The following is a 17,812-nucleotide window of genomic DNA, read 5'->3' on the forward strand; positions in this document are numbered from 1 at the left end:
CATTGCCTCATGAGCCGAGCGCTATGAGACATGCTAATTACGCCATATTCCCTGCCTCTCAATGTTACCTTAAGTGTCACTTCAACACTCAGAGACAGAAAATAATGAGGCAGCTGCTCAGTTGGGGTAAACAGGCGTAGCCCCTGCAACTCAAAACTTCGGCACCACATCTCTAGCAACCAAGAGGCTGATCCAAAGCGCAGCTTTTAATGAGCCCTTCCTCTTCAAAAATATTTACCAGGCTGACACAGTGAGGCTAATATGTTCAATTATGTCCATCTTCATTTGTGCAATAAAGAATGAAGAATTATTTATATAATAGACAGTGGCTCTAAATATATTTTTAAACCTATAAATGTGTTTTTGTAATGGGTGAATCTTCTTTAAAGGCTGTGTTTACGCACAGGTTTTAAAGCATTTTGAAAACATTAAAAAGTTTAAAACATGATTTGTAAATTATGTATCTGTATGACTTGATGGACAGCTTCATCTAGTTTGAATTTTATTTTTGACAAAAACTGATCACGTAAGAAAAGGTTTTTGGGAATTCCTGCTTTGCAGCCCTGACCTGGGAGTTGCGATAAATTGCCAGCAAGAACAGATTGGTCCTCTTAGAAATAATTATTACAGTTATTATAGGCCTTGCACTGGGGAAAGCAAAGTACTCACTAACTGAAAACACACACATACATGTTCTTGGTAAGGATATTTCCTGATCTGAGGCTGTAGAGAGGACCTTCCTCACCAAATAGGCTTGTTAAGTTATGAGCCTACAAACATGCTTTTACCTTGATAAACATGAATAGTCCCATTTAAGTTCACTGGGGCTTCTTACATGCCTAAAGTCAAACATGTGCATGAGTATTTCAAAAATATCATGGACAAGTGGCTTATCAAATCCATTTCCACACCCTGTCCTGAGGCTGCCTTTGTGTTACAGTTGCCTAAATAAATGGACTAAGAATCTTTGCTTCTGAAAACACACTTGGTGGAATTAAGTAAAATTCAAAGAAACTCAAAACCAGAGCTATTCTGGCCAGGTTCTGGGCAAGCAATGTACAGTTTTGTCCATGTAATTATAAAATTTCAAAATTATGCTCTTGTTGTTTCTCCTTAAAAATTTCAAGCAGAGAAAAATGTGCTCCTTTGCACCACTTGTGTCAAAGTTCAGCATGTGGAAAATGAATATAACCAACATTCCAGCCCTGAAAATAAAAGATTTAAAATAAATATACTGAAGAAAAAGAAGCAATTCTGTGATATAGTTCCTAAAATATGTGTTTTGAAATGTAAAAATCTTAATTAACAGTCCTGCCAGAAACTAAGTTGTGTCCAAAGACATCCGAAGTACCTGGAATTTTATAATTTGTAAATAATGAAATGGGAGCTCTGTGAACTCAAGAGGTCTCACTCATGCATTTGATTCAAATGGCCTCTGTGTGAACTCTAAAATGCTTAAGCTTTAAATTATCAGTTTGAGTTCACAGTCCCTGGTGGTAGCTGGAGTTCTTGCTTTTCTTTTTAATTCCTTTTCTTTTTAATTCCTTTTAGTTTCTTGGTTGTTATTAGAGAGGTACCTTCTGACTGAGATACATATTTTTTTACATTATGTTGCAGTCATAGAACTCTTTTAAGAGTAAATTGTTTTAGCGAAATGTCAGGAAATCTGCCCAAACTGAATGCTCAGAGTTCCCTTGAATAATGAGGCCATTGTTAAATGATTGAATACTTTAGAGATTAATATCATGGTATGCTGGCATGCTGCTTCATACTAACTGTAATTTAACAATGAATCCTCCGTAAGCAAGCAACACTGTGAATGAGAAATCGGATACAAGACAGCACAGCATGCAAGAACATACAAAATAAATTAGTTTTGCATGTAGGAATGGTATGTTGGGGAGGGGAGGGTGGTTATTTCCACAATATCTGAGACAATTAAATTGTTGGGTAGGGGAGATTCTTCAGGTTTGAAGATCTGCTTAATTTTTTGCTCCAACACCGGTGATGTCTTTATAGTAGAACAAGATAGCTTTTTTCCCTCCCATTCTTTGAAAATTAGGGTATGCCTGACATTACTGTTTGTGCCAGGGTACAGTAAACCACATCTCATTCTGTGAAGGGTTTCAGATGCCTAAGTTCCTTCCAAATAATGCATCCTATCATTATGCAGAAAATTTAGTGGTACTACTGCGTGTCTGCAAACAAAAGTTGCATTTTTTAAAGACATCTGAATTCTTGCAGTTACGGAATAATTAGTAGTTGAGGATTTAATGATGGCCCAGAAGACGGACTGAAGTGTTCTGCATGAAATCACAGTTATTAATTTGTGCATGAATTTCATTTTCCATACTTAATTTAGCAACTGTAAAATATTTTGCTAATTAATTATTAACACTGGTTATTTGTCATGGCAGAACTGTGAGGGAAAACATAGCTTTCTATCAAAGCAAAAATGTTAACGTCAGAATTTTAATTTAAATACGATATACAATAATGTAAGCATGCTTTAAATAGTCTTAAATAGCTTCATGTCAAACATACAGACATAAAATAAATATAATATATAGCACTAATTCAAAACAAACAGTGTTTAGAATGAAAATGGCAATTAAGAGCTAAATGTCTTGCTTGATCGCAAAAAACTGGGAAAAGAACACTGTAAAATGTCAGACTTTTATGGGGAGGCAAGTGGCATTTTATTCTGTCTTGGGTATCAAGACTGTGACAAATCTGTAGCCCTACGTGTGCTRTAAGTAGGATTTGATCTTGTACCTACTGAAGGCAATGAAAAAACTACCTTTGATTTCTGCAAGTGTTGGATCAAGCTACTTAATTTCATTTACATGCAGGCAAAAAATCTATATTTTGGCAAGGAAAGGAACAAAGCTCCAGGAAGCATTACCTTTAAGCTACCAAAGTAATAAACTTCATGCAGGTCTGAAACTTCAGGTGTTTTATATTTCCAGAAATTTAGTATCTGTTGGAATTTGATTCACTGTAACTTCTGTGTACACTGGCTTARTTTCCCAAGATCTGAAAACAATTACAATAAATCTTCAGAGCCAGTGAACTTTTATATGGGACTGTTTTTCCAGAGGTGGGTGCACGTATAACATTTAGGAATGTGAATACCGATTAGTTTGAATAGGAAATACGACTCTGTTTCTTGGTAAATATCTGATACTGGCTTGTAAATATATTTCTAATTTGCATGTAGGACATGTGTTTCTGTGCGTTAACAGCTGAGTATTTTAGGGACACTGGAAAGGAAAGAATGGAGGGATATTTTGGTTGTAGGTATTTCTGTGCACATTTTAAGAGGTCCATTTGCAGTACTCTCCACCCTAAGTTGTAGAAATTTTACAAGTGAACTTCACTAAAACTACCAGTTTTCTATGTTCTTTGCTAAAAGAACACAAAAAGGATCACAGCTGCTCCAGTGCTGGATTAGAAACCTGTGATTTGAGCTAAACGGTGCCTGCATTTTCTCCTGAAAAGCAGGATTTATGAATATGATCTGTAAATGTAGTGTAATGTAAATGGCAAGACCCATACTCTGAAATAATCTTTTAGGTTCTTTTCTCCTGAATATGGAGCTGTTATGCAGGGGAATTGCTTGATCTTGTTTTTTATTTGTCTAAAGTAATAATAGTGTTCATAGATATGTACATATAATTAACTTATGTTTTTAATGTAGCTTTTTTTCCTCTCATACTTATGAAAAGTGTAGTTTTTGTTGGATGTGGGGTGATGGTGAACAAGATAAGCACATACATGAACCAAATCACTTCAGTCTTTCCTAACAGAAAAATCAGTACCAGAGGATAGTCTTGAATGTGAACGCATTCTTTCACTAGTTAATCAGCTTGCATTCTCTTGAAAATTCACCCCTCACAGATGCCACAGTATTCATTACTGTCTGCTTAAAACTGGGCTCCTAACTTCATCGTTAAGAAATGAAATACATAGCCTGAGCTTCAAAATTGCTGAGCATTTCCCATCCCTTACAGAATTCAGTATTAATGACTGAGTAGCCCCTTTGGAAGTCCAGGGTCAGTTTTAGATGTACAACCAAAGGATTTAAGAGCCCCTTCCATCCCCACGCCCCTTATTGTGGTGTTCTTGAAAACTTGGACAAGTTGTTATTTTAAATTACTGTACTGGCTTGTATTATATTCCATGAAGAAATGATTTCTGTAAAGTTGACAGCCAGACAGAAGTAAGTGGAGAAGACAAGAACAATTGAATGTTCAACTCTTACTGTCTTGGGCAGGAGTACAGTTTTATTAATCCAATAAGCAGCAAGTTCCCTGCAACTACCTCTCTTTGCTACACAAACCATGTACAGGTCTGTGAAAACAAAAAGTGCTCTGAGGGGTATACGTTTTGTGGTTGTATCTCTGTATGAATGAAAAGAGAATTTGGTTTTAACTTTCCATTTTTTAAATTAAAATAATATACAGAATAATAACAACAAACCAGCCCAATCTTTTTTAATGGATAGAACATTAAGTGTTATATTTTGGAGGAAAAAATACAAGCATTGAATATGTCATGTTATGATAGACAAAGTGCGCAGAAATGATCGTGCAAATTAGAACTTTCTTTCTGAGTCACTTTCCCTTTTGTGCATGTTTGGATGGCTTAAGTTCACTTGGTAGTATATCTATTGGGACAACACCTCTCAGAGAATAAAATTTCATAAATCCATGATTTTCCTAATAGAGTCTGCTCTTAAACAAAATAAACCCAATTATGCTCTTTATATATTAATTCAGAAGAATGAAAGAGCCTCAAAGTTGCTTATCTAAATTCAATTACTTCTGGTCATAATTCATTCCAGTACAAAAGTTCCAGAGTTAAAAGTATATATTACCTAAATGCATAGAAATGCAGGCTGTATTCAGTAGGACAAATTATGCTCTGAGCAATGCATAAGGCCCTGAGTGAACCCGAACACTCGGGATGTAATTATTAAACTCTAAACTTGGAAATTACATGGTAACTCCATTTGTTTAAATAAGCAAGAAAGAATTCTGTGAACAAGTTACCTGGGTTTAAATCCCAGGCTTTGACTTTATTTAAAAYGCATAAGAAATTCCCTCATTCTGGTTAAAGCTGTGTTTCATACATGTTTGTGCCCCTTAGCATGTTGTTTGGATATATGAGAATTGCTGTGTCCAGGTAGTAGGGAGTTGGGCGAGTGGTAAGAGACTTGGCTCGTCTGACCTGATGGCCATTTTGCGTTACAGGACTCGTCATGGCCAGCCTGAAGGCTGGCTTGAAGGATGGAATAAAATGTAGCTATCCCAGAGTCTTTTGTTTTCTTTAATGGCACCAAAAACGTGAAAAGTGGCTCTGGCCTCCCAAGAAATTCCTTGTTTGACCCTGCAGCCCTCAGTGACCAGCTGTCCCTTGGCCCGCTTGCTGCCTTGGGAGGTAGGTGGTTGGCAGGGGTCCCTCTGCCTTCTGGGCTGGTCTCCTGGGTGAGTCCCRGTGTCCTTCTGACCCTCTTGCCCCGCTTGCCTTCCCCTGCATTTGGCAAGGAGCAGGGATGGGTCACCTGCGCTCGCTCAAATCCTTCGTGTTCCTTGAGACAGCAAAATGCTGGGGATTGGAGCAGGCAGTGGGAAGGATTTCTTGTCTTTCTGTAGTTGTATCTCTTGCAGCTGAAGTGCTTCCTCCACCAACTATCTCCATTTTGACACCAGTTATCAAATAACTAACATGGGACCTATCACTCCACCTTGGTCTGAAATATAAGTACTGATGACTGCCTGCAAAGTCTTGAAATGAACTATTGATACTGCAGCTTTGACACCCGCTAGGGGTTTATTTCTGCACGGCTTGCATCTTTGCACAGTCTGCCGAGTAGTCCGCAAATGTGGGGTTTGATGGGATGGGGTGCTTGAGGGTGGTTTTTGCCCCAGATCTGCAGCTAGGGCAGAGCACTGAGCTCGGGCACGCGGAGATTGCGTCTCTCTGCACAGCACTGTGTTATCATCCTTTATTCATACCCGCAGTGTGCTGTCTATGTATTACTGTCATTTGTAGGGGAAGTGTTTTAAATGAGCTTTATCATTTTAAAAGTGGATATCGAATAACTGGAAAAGTTTCATCCCAAATTGACATACACAAGAAATGGTAGAAATACTAATATTCCTAAGAAACTATTTCCCCACCAAAACTGGTGTTTTATTAGAATGTAGGAATGGCTGGGCTGGTTCAGACCAGGATTTGGTTTCCAGCAGCGGTCAGTAGAGGTGCCTGGTGTTAAAACAGGGCCAACACATGATGATAGTTCTCTTGTATACTCTCCAGGTTTCTAGCAATATGTGACTTCTGGGGCCACAAATGTGTTTTCGAGTTTAGTTTCCTGAGAGATCTTCCACCCTAGAAGTTGCCTGATAACTTTTTTGTGCAGGTGTACTCTTGTGGGCACCTGCAGCATTCTGTGGCAGTGAGTCCCGCAAGTTAACGGTGCATTATGTGGAAGTGCCTTCTTCGGGGTTTTTAAACTTGCCGCCTCATAATTTTCTTGGTGCTTCCTATGTATTATGAGAAACGATGAAGACAACTAATGACCATCTCAGTGCATGGCTCGTTCTTTCATAGGCTGAAGAGTCCTAGTCTGTGTAGTTGCTGGTGGTGTGGAAGCTCTTTCATACCTGTGATCAACTGGTTTTAAATGAGAATTATTACATTACAAAAGCATTAAAAACATTGTTGAATGTAAGGGATTAAAAGGACTAAAAATAAGCAGTAAAAATTTATTTGTGCTTTACTACACTTCTAGATAGCAGTGTGGGAAGAATGTAATGAAAAACAACACATTAGTCTGGAAAGCCTCTGAATGGAAATTTCAGCTCAGATTTTCAGCAGACATATTCCTGAGGTAGCCATCGCACAGATTCATAACATCTATTCCTTCTGATACTGTAATGCAGTAGGATTACCTTAATGATACAGTCATTGTATTGAAGGGTTGGTAATAAGGTATTGAGATGAACTCAATTCCACAATTATCTTTTTCTGGCCAGAGCTTTTGATTCAAAATCTTTGAAAGATATCTCTATGCACCATAATTCAGGGGGAAATCAGATAGTGCTCATGTTTTCTCGTGACATACAAACCATGCCTAGTAGTTTTTGCATTAATAATGCCAGTACTTTATAGAGCAGAGGTGCAGGCTGTTGGATTTTATAGTAGTTGCCATTTAAATGCAAAAGAGTAAGAGGCCAGCTCTTAAGCAACATTTTATTCTTCTTATTTCTGTGAGCATTGTCATTGAGGATTACATTTTTGGACTTTCTGGGTGGATCAGATCGCACTAATAAAGCTCACACAAACAGAAAGCCAAACAACATTGAAAAGGAAGCGTAACTTTATACCACTCTCCATATGTGCAAGAAAGAAATATTATATATTTGTAGGAATGAAGTATCTGCCTGATTGCATGCAGCACACAAGTTAACATTCTTCATCACAGCTGATGTTCTGATTACTGCAAAATAATTACTTGAAATATTTAGGAAAGCTCTTCAAATTAATTCTAATTACTTTCTTGTGGTAGAGCTCAAGGTTTATAGCTGTAGATTAAAGTGAAAAGCTTACATACAGCTAATTGCCTATAACTATGTGTTATTGTGGCACCTTTTCCTGCTCTGATGTCTGTTTTTGCAAACAGTTAGGTGTGCAAGTAACTTTATGTGTTTGAGGAAGCCTCTTCTGAAGTGAACAGAATTACTTCTATGAGTAAAATCTCTCAAGTAACTAAGTGTTTGCAGGATCACAGTATGCAGCAAATAACTCTGGGAAGTCTGTAATAAAGCAGCAGAACCGCAAATGTCTGTCTTTGCTGGCAAGCAATGGTAGCTCTTAGTTCTCACGTGACTTGGATGAAAAAAACGTATCAATCCATTAGGAGTGGCCCAGCTAAAATGGAGGCTGGGTGTTAGTTTTTGTTGGCGGAAGCTTAGGTAGGGGTTGGGTTTTATTTGAGGTTGTTGTGAGTTAGCCGCTGATTTTTGCTGGATTCTTTTTCCATGTATCTGTCAGAGGCCCTTTACTGTACACGAGAGGCATGTTTTTCATGCATTTGATTTTAAATCTAAGTAAATCAAATAAATGAAGGGCCACTGCATGGGCCAAATTTCCTTCTGGGCAAGTTGGCCCACAGAATAGTCATAAATCATCCCGGCAGAGGGTTTGGCTATGCCTTCTTAAGATATGTGCTCCAACGTCTTTGAGGCCAAAGTCAGCTCCAGGTATTATCATGAAGAATGATAATATTAATCCTGGAGGAATCTGGTCCATCTATATTAAAACGAACCTTATTTGGCAGCTCAGAATTAGAAATATATTCTTAAGCGAGGTTAATTTACTTAACCAAAGGAACATTTTTAGCAGTACTGGCATCCTAAAATCTCTGCTATAATTGGCATTTATGCCAGGAGTCTGAGCGCAGTGATAGAGGTGGACAGGGTATGGCAAATGACCAGGGCTCTTCAGATGAACTCTAAAGGTGTTTGTTGAACTGAAGCAGCAGAAAGAACCTCTCCAGGAGTATCAGGCAAACATTCTTCAAGAGCACTGGATCTCTCCCTTGTATGTGTGTGTGTGTGTAAAAATAGTATCTATGTATATGGTTATAATATGTTAACATGAATTTCTGGTTTTTGTCTTCTTTTTAGGTATGGGAAAATTGTATCCACAAAGGCAATTCTTGACAAAAACACAAATCAGTGCAAAGGTATGTGCAAAAAGTCCTCCCTGTGAGTTCATTGTCTGTTTGAATGATTGACTGGTGGCTTGACTGCCAAGGCTTTGGCTCCAACTGTGCAATCAACATAATGTACGGTATATTGCAAACATATTTAATAATGCCAATGCTTTCAGTTGTGTTTCCAGTAACATTTCTCATTAATTTTTTTCATTAACAAACAAAATGAAAATCACAAATCAGAACAAGTATCAAATTGCTTCGGCAGAAAAGTAAATTACCTTCTAACCACATAGTGCTGTCTGATTTGAATGATATCATCAGTGATGCAAATTGATTTCCTATATGAAAACAAAAAACCTTTGGGAAAACTTCCCCAAGCAAAACCTGGTTTATTTTTTCTATCTTGTGATGTTGTGGCCTACGCTATTGGAGGAAGAAAATATTCATTGTAACACAAATAGATTTGCAAGTTGCGATACCAAGATATGAAAATGACTCCTCTTCCAATTTCACATTTTCAGTTCTTTGCTAACGTATCAAAACATTTCTTTAGTGAAATACAGCATGTTGGATACTTGTATGTGTGTGTATATCTATTTAGCTATATCTGTCTAGATATATACTAAGATATGTAGAAATATCTCAAGACTGGAATTATTATTGGTTTACCAGTCTGAAGAGCCATCATTTCGTGGGAGCTCTGTTTTAAAATGACTCTGTAATGTCACACCAGTGATATACACAATCTTTTTGGAGTAATAGGATCTACTTTAGTAGATCCTTCTCATAAGAAGCACATTCTGGACAGCATTTCTATACGATTTTGTATAAAGAAAAATGTTGCAGTACAGGAATATCTCACCAGTGGCAAGATAGGGTTGTGGAGAAGCAGCAGCGAAAGACATTAGGGGAAATCATGAGAAGGGGCAAAATCCTGCCAGCTGTAGCAAAGGTGTTCTTGCTGTTTGTAGAATTGCGTGCCTTTACCTCTTGCCTACCAGCAACAGCATTCATTACCTGGAGCACGGTGGGATAGGAAGGGCTTTGGGATCAGAGTGGTTAGGGGATGGGGCTCCTGGGCAGGGAAGAGCTGGGTGCTTAGGAACAGGAGAGCTGGAAGGGCCAGAATTGCTGGATGGGAGGGATGAGAAATGGGAATGCTGTGATAGGATAATTTGGTTAAGATAGTGCTTCACCATCTCGCACTCCAACTAAGACTTTTGTTTGGGGACAGGGACACATAGGTCTTCCCTCCCTTTCCCACCACTACAGAAGACTGAGGGGTACTTCATTTTTTCTCTCAGGTGTCAGCTCCATTCTTTTTTCATCTTTTTTTTTTTTTTAATTTGGCTACCTGAAATGGGCAACACCAGTCAAGAGGATGGGATGGACTCAAACTGGGCTTGAAAGCATGTTGACTAATTAGAGGAAATCTATAACAGAAATATATTTGTCTCTGCTGATCTTGGTAGTCTAAAGCAACCATGCCCTCAACTTAGATGCTTCAGCTGAGCACCTGAAGTTTGGTGGAGTGAATCTGGGGGAAGTGTGCTTGATGGTTGTCCCTGCTTTTTTTTTAAAAAAATACATTTTACTGGTCTCCCTAACCACTCCTGCAAACATGGTGCCATGTGATCAGAACTTCTTTCCATTCCCTTTGCCCATGGTAAATTGCATAAGGAATGGATTTGTTTGCAAAATAGAAAAATGTGAAGTGAAAAGAGTGTAAAGAATATGAATGAGAGAATTTAGAAAAAGAAAAACATCTGGGTTTGGTGACATTGATATTGTAGTTTGTTTAGATATTATTGTAGTAGGGGCTATATAACAGTGAGCTGGAATGTTTAAAAGTTTGTTTTCATGCTGTGTTATTATACTGTAGGGCAGAGAGATATATTTATTTATATTTTCAAGGATGGATCTTTATGACATAAGTAGTACCATTAAAAGATCATAAACATAATTGGATTTATTAACGGTATGCTTCATGGCATAAAAAGAATGGGTGTGTTGCTTCTTTAAATGCTGGGTACAATTTCCTTCCTCTTCAGTAAGTTTGCCAAAAAAAAAAAAAATTAAAAAAGAGCTCATAGAAGTCAGAACTGGAAGGGACCTCAAGAGGTCGGCTGGTCCTTTCCCCTGCCTCAGGCCAGGATCAGCTCTACCTAAATGGCTCCTGACAGATGTTTGTCTAATCGGTTCCCAAAAGCCTCCAAAGATGGAGATTCCACAAACTCCTTAGGCAGTCTCTTATTGTGCTCACTATCCTCACTATAATAAAGTGTTTCCTAATGTCTAACCTAAATCTCCCTGATGCAATTTAAGCCTATTGCTTCTTGTCTTATCCCTGGTGGACATGCAGAACAGTTTATTCCTTTCCTCTTTGCAGCAAACTTGTATGTATTTGAAGACTGTTATGTGTCTATCGTGCCTTTTCTTTAGACTAAACACTAGTCATTTTCCTCTTTCCTTACAGGTACTTTGTTTCAAGTTTCTGCTCATATTGCATTCTCCTGGTCTCTCTCTAATTAGCTTGCTTCTTTCTTGAAGTGCTTAGACTGGGCACAGGATGTCAGGCAGCCTAAATCTTACCCTTTTCAATAGTGTGGAAAAGTCATTTCGTTTTTCCTCCGTGTGACTCTCTTGTTTATTTACATATAATGTATATGTGTGTGTTTACATTATAGATGCCTAAATAAAAACTATATATACTTTTTTGCAATGCAGGGTGTTGCATGGGAACAGCCCTGTTCTCCTGTGCTGAGAGACTGTGCAGCTCCCGACTCTAGTTGCTTTTGCCAGCGCTGCCGCCAGCTAGGCGTTCCTTATTGTGCGCTGGACTTTGTGCTGTTGATTATTCCCTCCTCAGGCTAGTACTTTTCATTTGTCTGTATTGAATTTTATGCTTTTTTTATTTTTTTTCCCAGGCTATGCCTTAATTTGTTAAGATTATTCTCAAATCTTAAGTCTCCAGAGTGCCTGCAGCACCTAGCTCTTTAGTATCCTCTTCACAGTTAATAAATGATTTCTCTAATCCACTGGACAAGATAATTTTGAAAAGGCTGAGTAATATCAGGCCTGGGAAGGACTTTTGAGGAAACCCTCTCGGTACACCAGATACTCTGACAGTGAGCCACAGAGAGCTTCTTTTTAAATTGGATGTGCCAATCAATTTGGCACCTACGTCACTGCAGTTTTAGCTGGATTGTGTTTCTCCCACCTGTTTGTTCTATGAGGGACAGCCAAGATCTTACCAAAGTATATAGCACTTTCCTATCCACAAGACTAGTTATCTGCTTCTAGAAGCAAGTATGATTTGACATTAATTGTTCTTGATAAATCCATGCTGGGTGTTACTAATCGCTAGTTATCTTCTAGGGTCTGTGAATGGATTTATATGACTATTTGTTCTAAGATTTTTCCAGAAGTTGAAATTGGGTTAAAGTGGCTCTAATTCACTGGGACCTACATTCCTTCTGCCTTAAAAAACGAAACAAAACAAAACAAAACCCAGACATTTTCTGTGCTCCTTTCCAGTCTTCTGGATCTCACTCATCTTCCACAAAGTATGAGATTTTCTGTTAAATGAATGCATCATCCTATGATGTTCATAGAGTGCAGCAGGATGGATTAAATTCAAGCAGGTGATAAAGAAGTCACCCTGTAATTGGAGACATCAGATTACATTTCAGCATCGTTTGTGTTTTGTCCAAGCTGTAGAGTAAACCTAAAAATGTAAAAAGAAAGAAATGTTTTCAAACAATGCATGAATCAATGTGCAGATCTGTTAAGACAGGCTACTGTTTAGGTTTCCTCTTCCAAAAATGAGGAAAACATTCTGAAATTGATTTTAATTTATTCTCCAAACAAAAAAAGATTTTTAAAAGGATATTCCTGTTGTGCTAAGGAATAGTGTTATCTGAGGATTTTTCCCTGGTATGACTTAAGCAGTTGCATCTAAAGAAATCATCTGTGCTTCAAGAGAGTTCACTAGGGAAACCTTTTGACGTAACCTCTCATTTTAAGATTGTTCTTTGTTGGTGGCATAAATGGTAAGTGAGGCATCGTAGAAGCAACAATCACTCTGTAATAGCACAATATATAAAACAAAATAAGCACAGTCATGACAAAGTGGCCAGAAATCACTGAACAAAGCAGGGAACAATCACATATGGAGAATAATGAAAAACAGACACATGATTCATTCAGATGTTCAAACACAAAAACCCTAATGAACAAGTTGGAGAGTTTTGGCTGGTTTTGCGTTTTGCCTCTCTCCCCCCTGTCCTTCCCTCTTCCCCCTTGTGCATTTCCCTTCTGGGTCTACTGTATTTTCTAATTTAAAAAGTAGGGGAAATTAAATAAAAGAAACCATTCAGGAGAAGCGCTTATCTTAAACGCGTCGACTCTTCTCTTTGCAGCCCTCTCCCCCGCCCTCTCCAAACTGGCTCGCCTTTGATAGACCTACGTGCTTCATGCAGAGGGAATGAGTAATGGTTGTTTCGCAGTACAGTTTCCATACCTCATAGCAATGGAATACAGAACAGTTAATCTGCCAAATACACAAGCCCATTTCTTAGAGTATGAATTACTGTCATCTGCATCTGCCCTTGCATACACTTTAATTGCATGCATACAGATTTACTTCCTGGTTTAATCAGGAGCTCGTATTATTTTGAGCATTTCACTAGGACCTGAGAAGATGAGCATGGGAAAATGACTAAAAGTCTTAAATCCCACCTGTGGGAATTTTTTTTAATAAATAAAAGCTATGAATCACAGTAATGTGTAGGAGACAAACACTTCAACTGCATATTCTTCATTTTATGTATATTTTTTCAAACCATGCGCGACTTGATTCGTTGAATAGGAGTGTTTGCCTTAGGAAAGAAATGTGCCTAACATGATGAGGGGAACTATAGAGACTCTGTTTATAATTTTAATATTTCATTAAGACATTTTTCTTGTCAAGAAACCTGTTGTTAGCAATGATGTGTTCATTTTTAAAACACAGAAACTGGGATGCAGATAAGCTTTCATTAGGGTTGCAGTGGGTTTATGGTAAAAAAAAAAAAAAAAAAAATTAGGTCATCTATGTTAACCCACCATGTATCCCATACAATTTCATTTCTCCAGTTGCCCTGCTGTTTTTAGACCAAAACTTAAATCTTACCATGACCTATTTTATAAATTGAGAGTTTATTTGTGCAACAAAAGTGGGATAACTGCAGGCTTATTGTAAGTGTTGGAGATAATTGGAATGGCATGATAAAGTGCTGCTTCATATCTCCCACAAGGAGTTTGTCCTGCCTTGTGTTTTAAGTCAGTGGTGCTACTCATCTGCTTAAGCTGACCAGCATCCTTATGTATCCTAATGAATTGGAGCTTGATGAATAGGAGGCTTCTGCTCTGCTAAACAAAACTTTTTAGAGCATAATAGATACGACTTAGAGAGTACATTAAGCAATACAGTTTTATAACTTCAAATTTTAGTAATTTTTTGCACACATTCTATGAGGATTAATGCATATTTGTGATTATACAAATTCATTCATTTTCATTTTGTATTTATTAATTATTATTATTCCCAATATATTTGAGATAGCAAAATTTGATAGTGACTATCAACATGAAACAAGTCCATGTAAAATCATAAGCTGGTGAAGAAAGCGGCTAGGCTCCATGGAAAGCTATTTAGTTAATGAATTTTATTTATGGGGAATAAGCTCAAATTGCAATGACTGTGCTGTGTTATTTATGATTCTCAGAACTGCCATTTTGAGAGAGAAAAAAAATCGAGCCAAGTAGGTCTTTGCCTGATCACAGACTGTAAACTGTTCACACCAGGAGGGCATGCTCAGCATGTTTCAAGGGGAAATGGATCTTGTAGAAAGTAAATAATTTGTAAAACAGACTTATTTAATTTTGAAACTCTAGCTTATGTAAAAATAAATCAATCCTATTTTCGATGCCAGGATAGACAACAGATGTGGTGATTTTTTGTGTGCATTGGTTTTGTTTGTTCGTTTGCTTTGCTTTTTTTCCGATCCATTCCAAAGTTTTACGTAATCAGTGGCATAATAGTTCACAAGTTATTAAAAGTGTAGCAATATGGAATATTTTAATTTGGTGAGTTTTTGGACCATGAGGGATTTGTGGAAGCTGGATAGAGGCTGAGGGTGGGCAGGCGCTCTGCGAATTTTATGTATGGCTCTGTTAATCCATCTCACTGCTGACCTGCAGCAGCCCCTGCTAATGCAGTCCTGGGTCTCTTGAACAGAGAGTGCAAATTATGCAGAGTTGTGCCACTTCTGGTAAGCAAACCTGTTGATAAACCCAAATCTCCTGAGTCTGAAAAACAAAGTCCTGTGTTGTGTCACAGGTTCAGTCCTGCTGCTGGGATAGCACATGGTAGTATAGCATCAAGTCCTTGTGGAAGTAAAGGGACGTCAACACTTGCTTTAATTTCGTCGCTAGCGCAGAACCCGCTTGCCATCTGTCATTTAGTTTGGGAAGCTGTTACTATGAATATTTTTAAATAATGTTCTTCTTCCTACATGGTATGACTGATTTTATATTCTGCAACATTTTAAACCAGCAAAACAATACCAGCTTGCCAGGCCAAAATTTTTAGAAAATCATGAGATCCCTTTGAACATTGTGAGGTTGTTTGTTTAAAATTAGTAAATGTTTGGATTTTTTTTTTTTAGTTTGTTTTCTAGTTATTAAACCTTTATTTTCCACTCCTGTGATGCTTAGAAGAAAAGCTTGAGAACTAAGTATTTTTCTTTTGAATTAAAAACTGTTATTATTATGTAACCACATGAGACTAGGAGCTGGGTCTTTAGGCAAAACACTTCGCAAGGGTGCAGCAAAATAAAATGAAAAGAATTGCCAATAAGAAACGATGAGGTTGCTTACACAACAGTGAAAATATTCACTGAAGAGAAGGTGATAGTGTTGCAAGTTCTCACCCCAGCTTACCCCATGAGAACTTGTTTGCTCTGCAGGCTCATCACTATCATGCCGCTCTACAAATAATGACAATTTTAAGAAGTTATCAGCTTCTTGATTTAAAAAGTGTATGTGCTCATATTAAAAAATACATATGTAGCTATCCTTTTGACCTTGCAGATGATGGGTTTATAGATGGTTAGGTACACAAAGAAATGGCGACACATGGCAGAAGCGTGTGATGATACTGGCTGAGTTATTTTCCTGTCTACCGAGCACCTGTTGCGTTAACCGGGGGCATTACATGTGTCTTGGCAAATGTGTGAGTGGTTTGCAAATATGGTCCGGTCAGAAATTCTCACTTTAGCTGGGAGGTAGCGCTTCTCCTATTTGCCTATTTTTGAATGCCTTCCAAGGCTGCGGCGGGGGGGTATAAAAGGGTTTTGCTGAACCGTCCTGAGCCGCTCACCGCAGCGAGAGCACGGCCATGCTGGCGCTCCCCTGCCGCTGGGAGGACTCCCCTGCCCACCTCCGTGTCTGCAAAGCATTGCGGCACCTCGGGAAATGTTCTTTGCTGCATTTAAAGTGTTCTGTCTTGAGTTCTCTAAAAATTGCTTATTGAGTTTAAAGCCAGGTCCTCTACAGAGGAAACTCTTTTCTAATTAGTTCCCCAGACACTTTCTTAAACAGCTTCATTGCAATTAAGGAAAGCATTTCCTGGGTCATTATCTTTTCATAAATGAACTCATGGCCTAGCAAATATTTTCTATAAAGAGACCCAAGATGCTCAAGTATTCTGTGACATATCTAATCTATGATTATTCCAGGGTTCTTAATTTACTTCTTCCAAAATTTGCAGGCCCCTATCGCTGGCAAATAACTGATTTAAATTTTTTTTTTGCTTCCAGAGAAGTAAAAAAATAAAATTTCCATTTATACACAGTGATTAAAGTTTTGGTTCATTGGTCTGTATAAAACTTTGCCAATAGCTTGGCATCCGTTTGAAGTGCATTTTGCGACTGGGTAATGCTAGTAGGCTCTTAGTGGTCTCAACTGACTTGAAAGTATTTCATATCACAGAAGTGAACAGAAGAGGGTATTTTTGTCTTTGAACAGTGGTTCATAATCAGCTTTTTTGGAAACTCAGTTGCAATGCACTGGCTATTTCACCTGTCTTGCAGAATCAGTTTGCTTAAACTTGAACTTTTTTTTTTTTTCTGATGCCATGATATAACATCTCATGTATCAGTAAATTTGTTTAGCCTCTGGTTTCTTGAAGTCTGGTCATCTCCCCCAGTAGCAGTTGCCCTCAGCTGAGATGTTGTTTTATCAAGTCTCAAGACCTTCAGCAAAACACAGCTGAGCTGTGAAAAATACCTCTGGTAGTTCCACAGGAGAACATTTTGCCCTGCTCCTTAATTCCCTTAGAGTCTGTTCTATTAGACTCTATTAGAGTATACTGCATATGCAAAACACATGCTTGCTAGTGACAATCTGATAATAAATCCAATCGACAGACTCTTATTGAGCACAGTTACTCAACAGCAACCATTCTGCATCAGATTTGTTAATTATGGCATGACTTCACTTTTGCATTATGCCAGCAATCAGAAAAGGCATCATTTGCCTTTTCACCTATTAATACACATTCCTGGCTTTTGTTTAGAACAGTAGAACTACTTTACCCAAGTGAATTAAGTAAATGTTCTCTTTCTTGGTAGATAATATACTGTGAAAGTAAAGCAGTAATAGACCATGCCATCATTTTTATTAAGTCTGTCTTCCTGGGTGTTTGAGGGCTGTGTGTCTAGAGATGGCATATGATTGCTAGAGGAGGAATATATGTGCAGCATAGGAGAAAAATCATAACCTCTGGCAATAAAGATGTAGCTCCCTCAATTCTGAACAAAAAACCCACTCACACCAGTTCAGGAGAAGGAACTGATGGGTGCTATTAATATTACTGCATCTATTTAGGCTATGGTAGCCGTACAGCAGTAAAGCTCTAGATGCTGATATATAGTACATAGAACAATCATCCTCTACAAAAATTAATTAAAAGACAGCCTTGTCCTATAGACGTTGCAGCCCAGGGCTTTGAAAAAGACCAGTGTCCACAGTTAAATTTAG

General features: G+C 38.1%; 1 protein-coding gene across 3 annotated transcripts in view; it reads left to right on the top strand.

The window, feature by feature from the left end:
- The window catches only part of RBMS3 (RNA binding motif single stranded interacting protein 3), a 440,168-nt gene that overhangs the window by 112,868 nt on the left and 309,488 nt on the right, over positions 1–17,812 (top strand). For all 3 annotated transcript variants that reach the window (XM_026064203.1, XM_026064206.1, XM_026064204.1), the window contains exon 3: positions 8,697–8,755. In XM_026064203.1, the coding sequence (XP_025919988.1) occupies positions 8,697–8,755 (59 nt within the window). The remainder of the gene's footprint in view (positions 1–8,696; positions 8,756–17,812) is intronic.

This window comes from Apteryx rowi, unplaced genomic scaffold (assembly GCF_003343035.1).
Source record: "Apteryx rowi isolate R43461 unplaced genomic scaffold, aptRow1 scaffold_210, whole genome shotgun sequence".
NCBI lineage: Eukaryota > Metazoa > Chordata > Aves > Apterygiformes > Apterygidae > Apteryx > Apteryx rowi.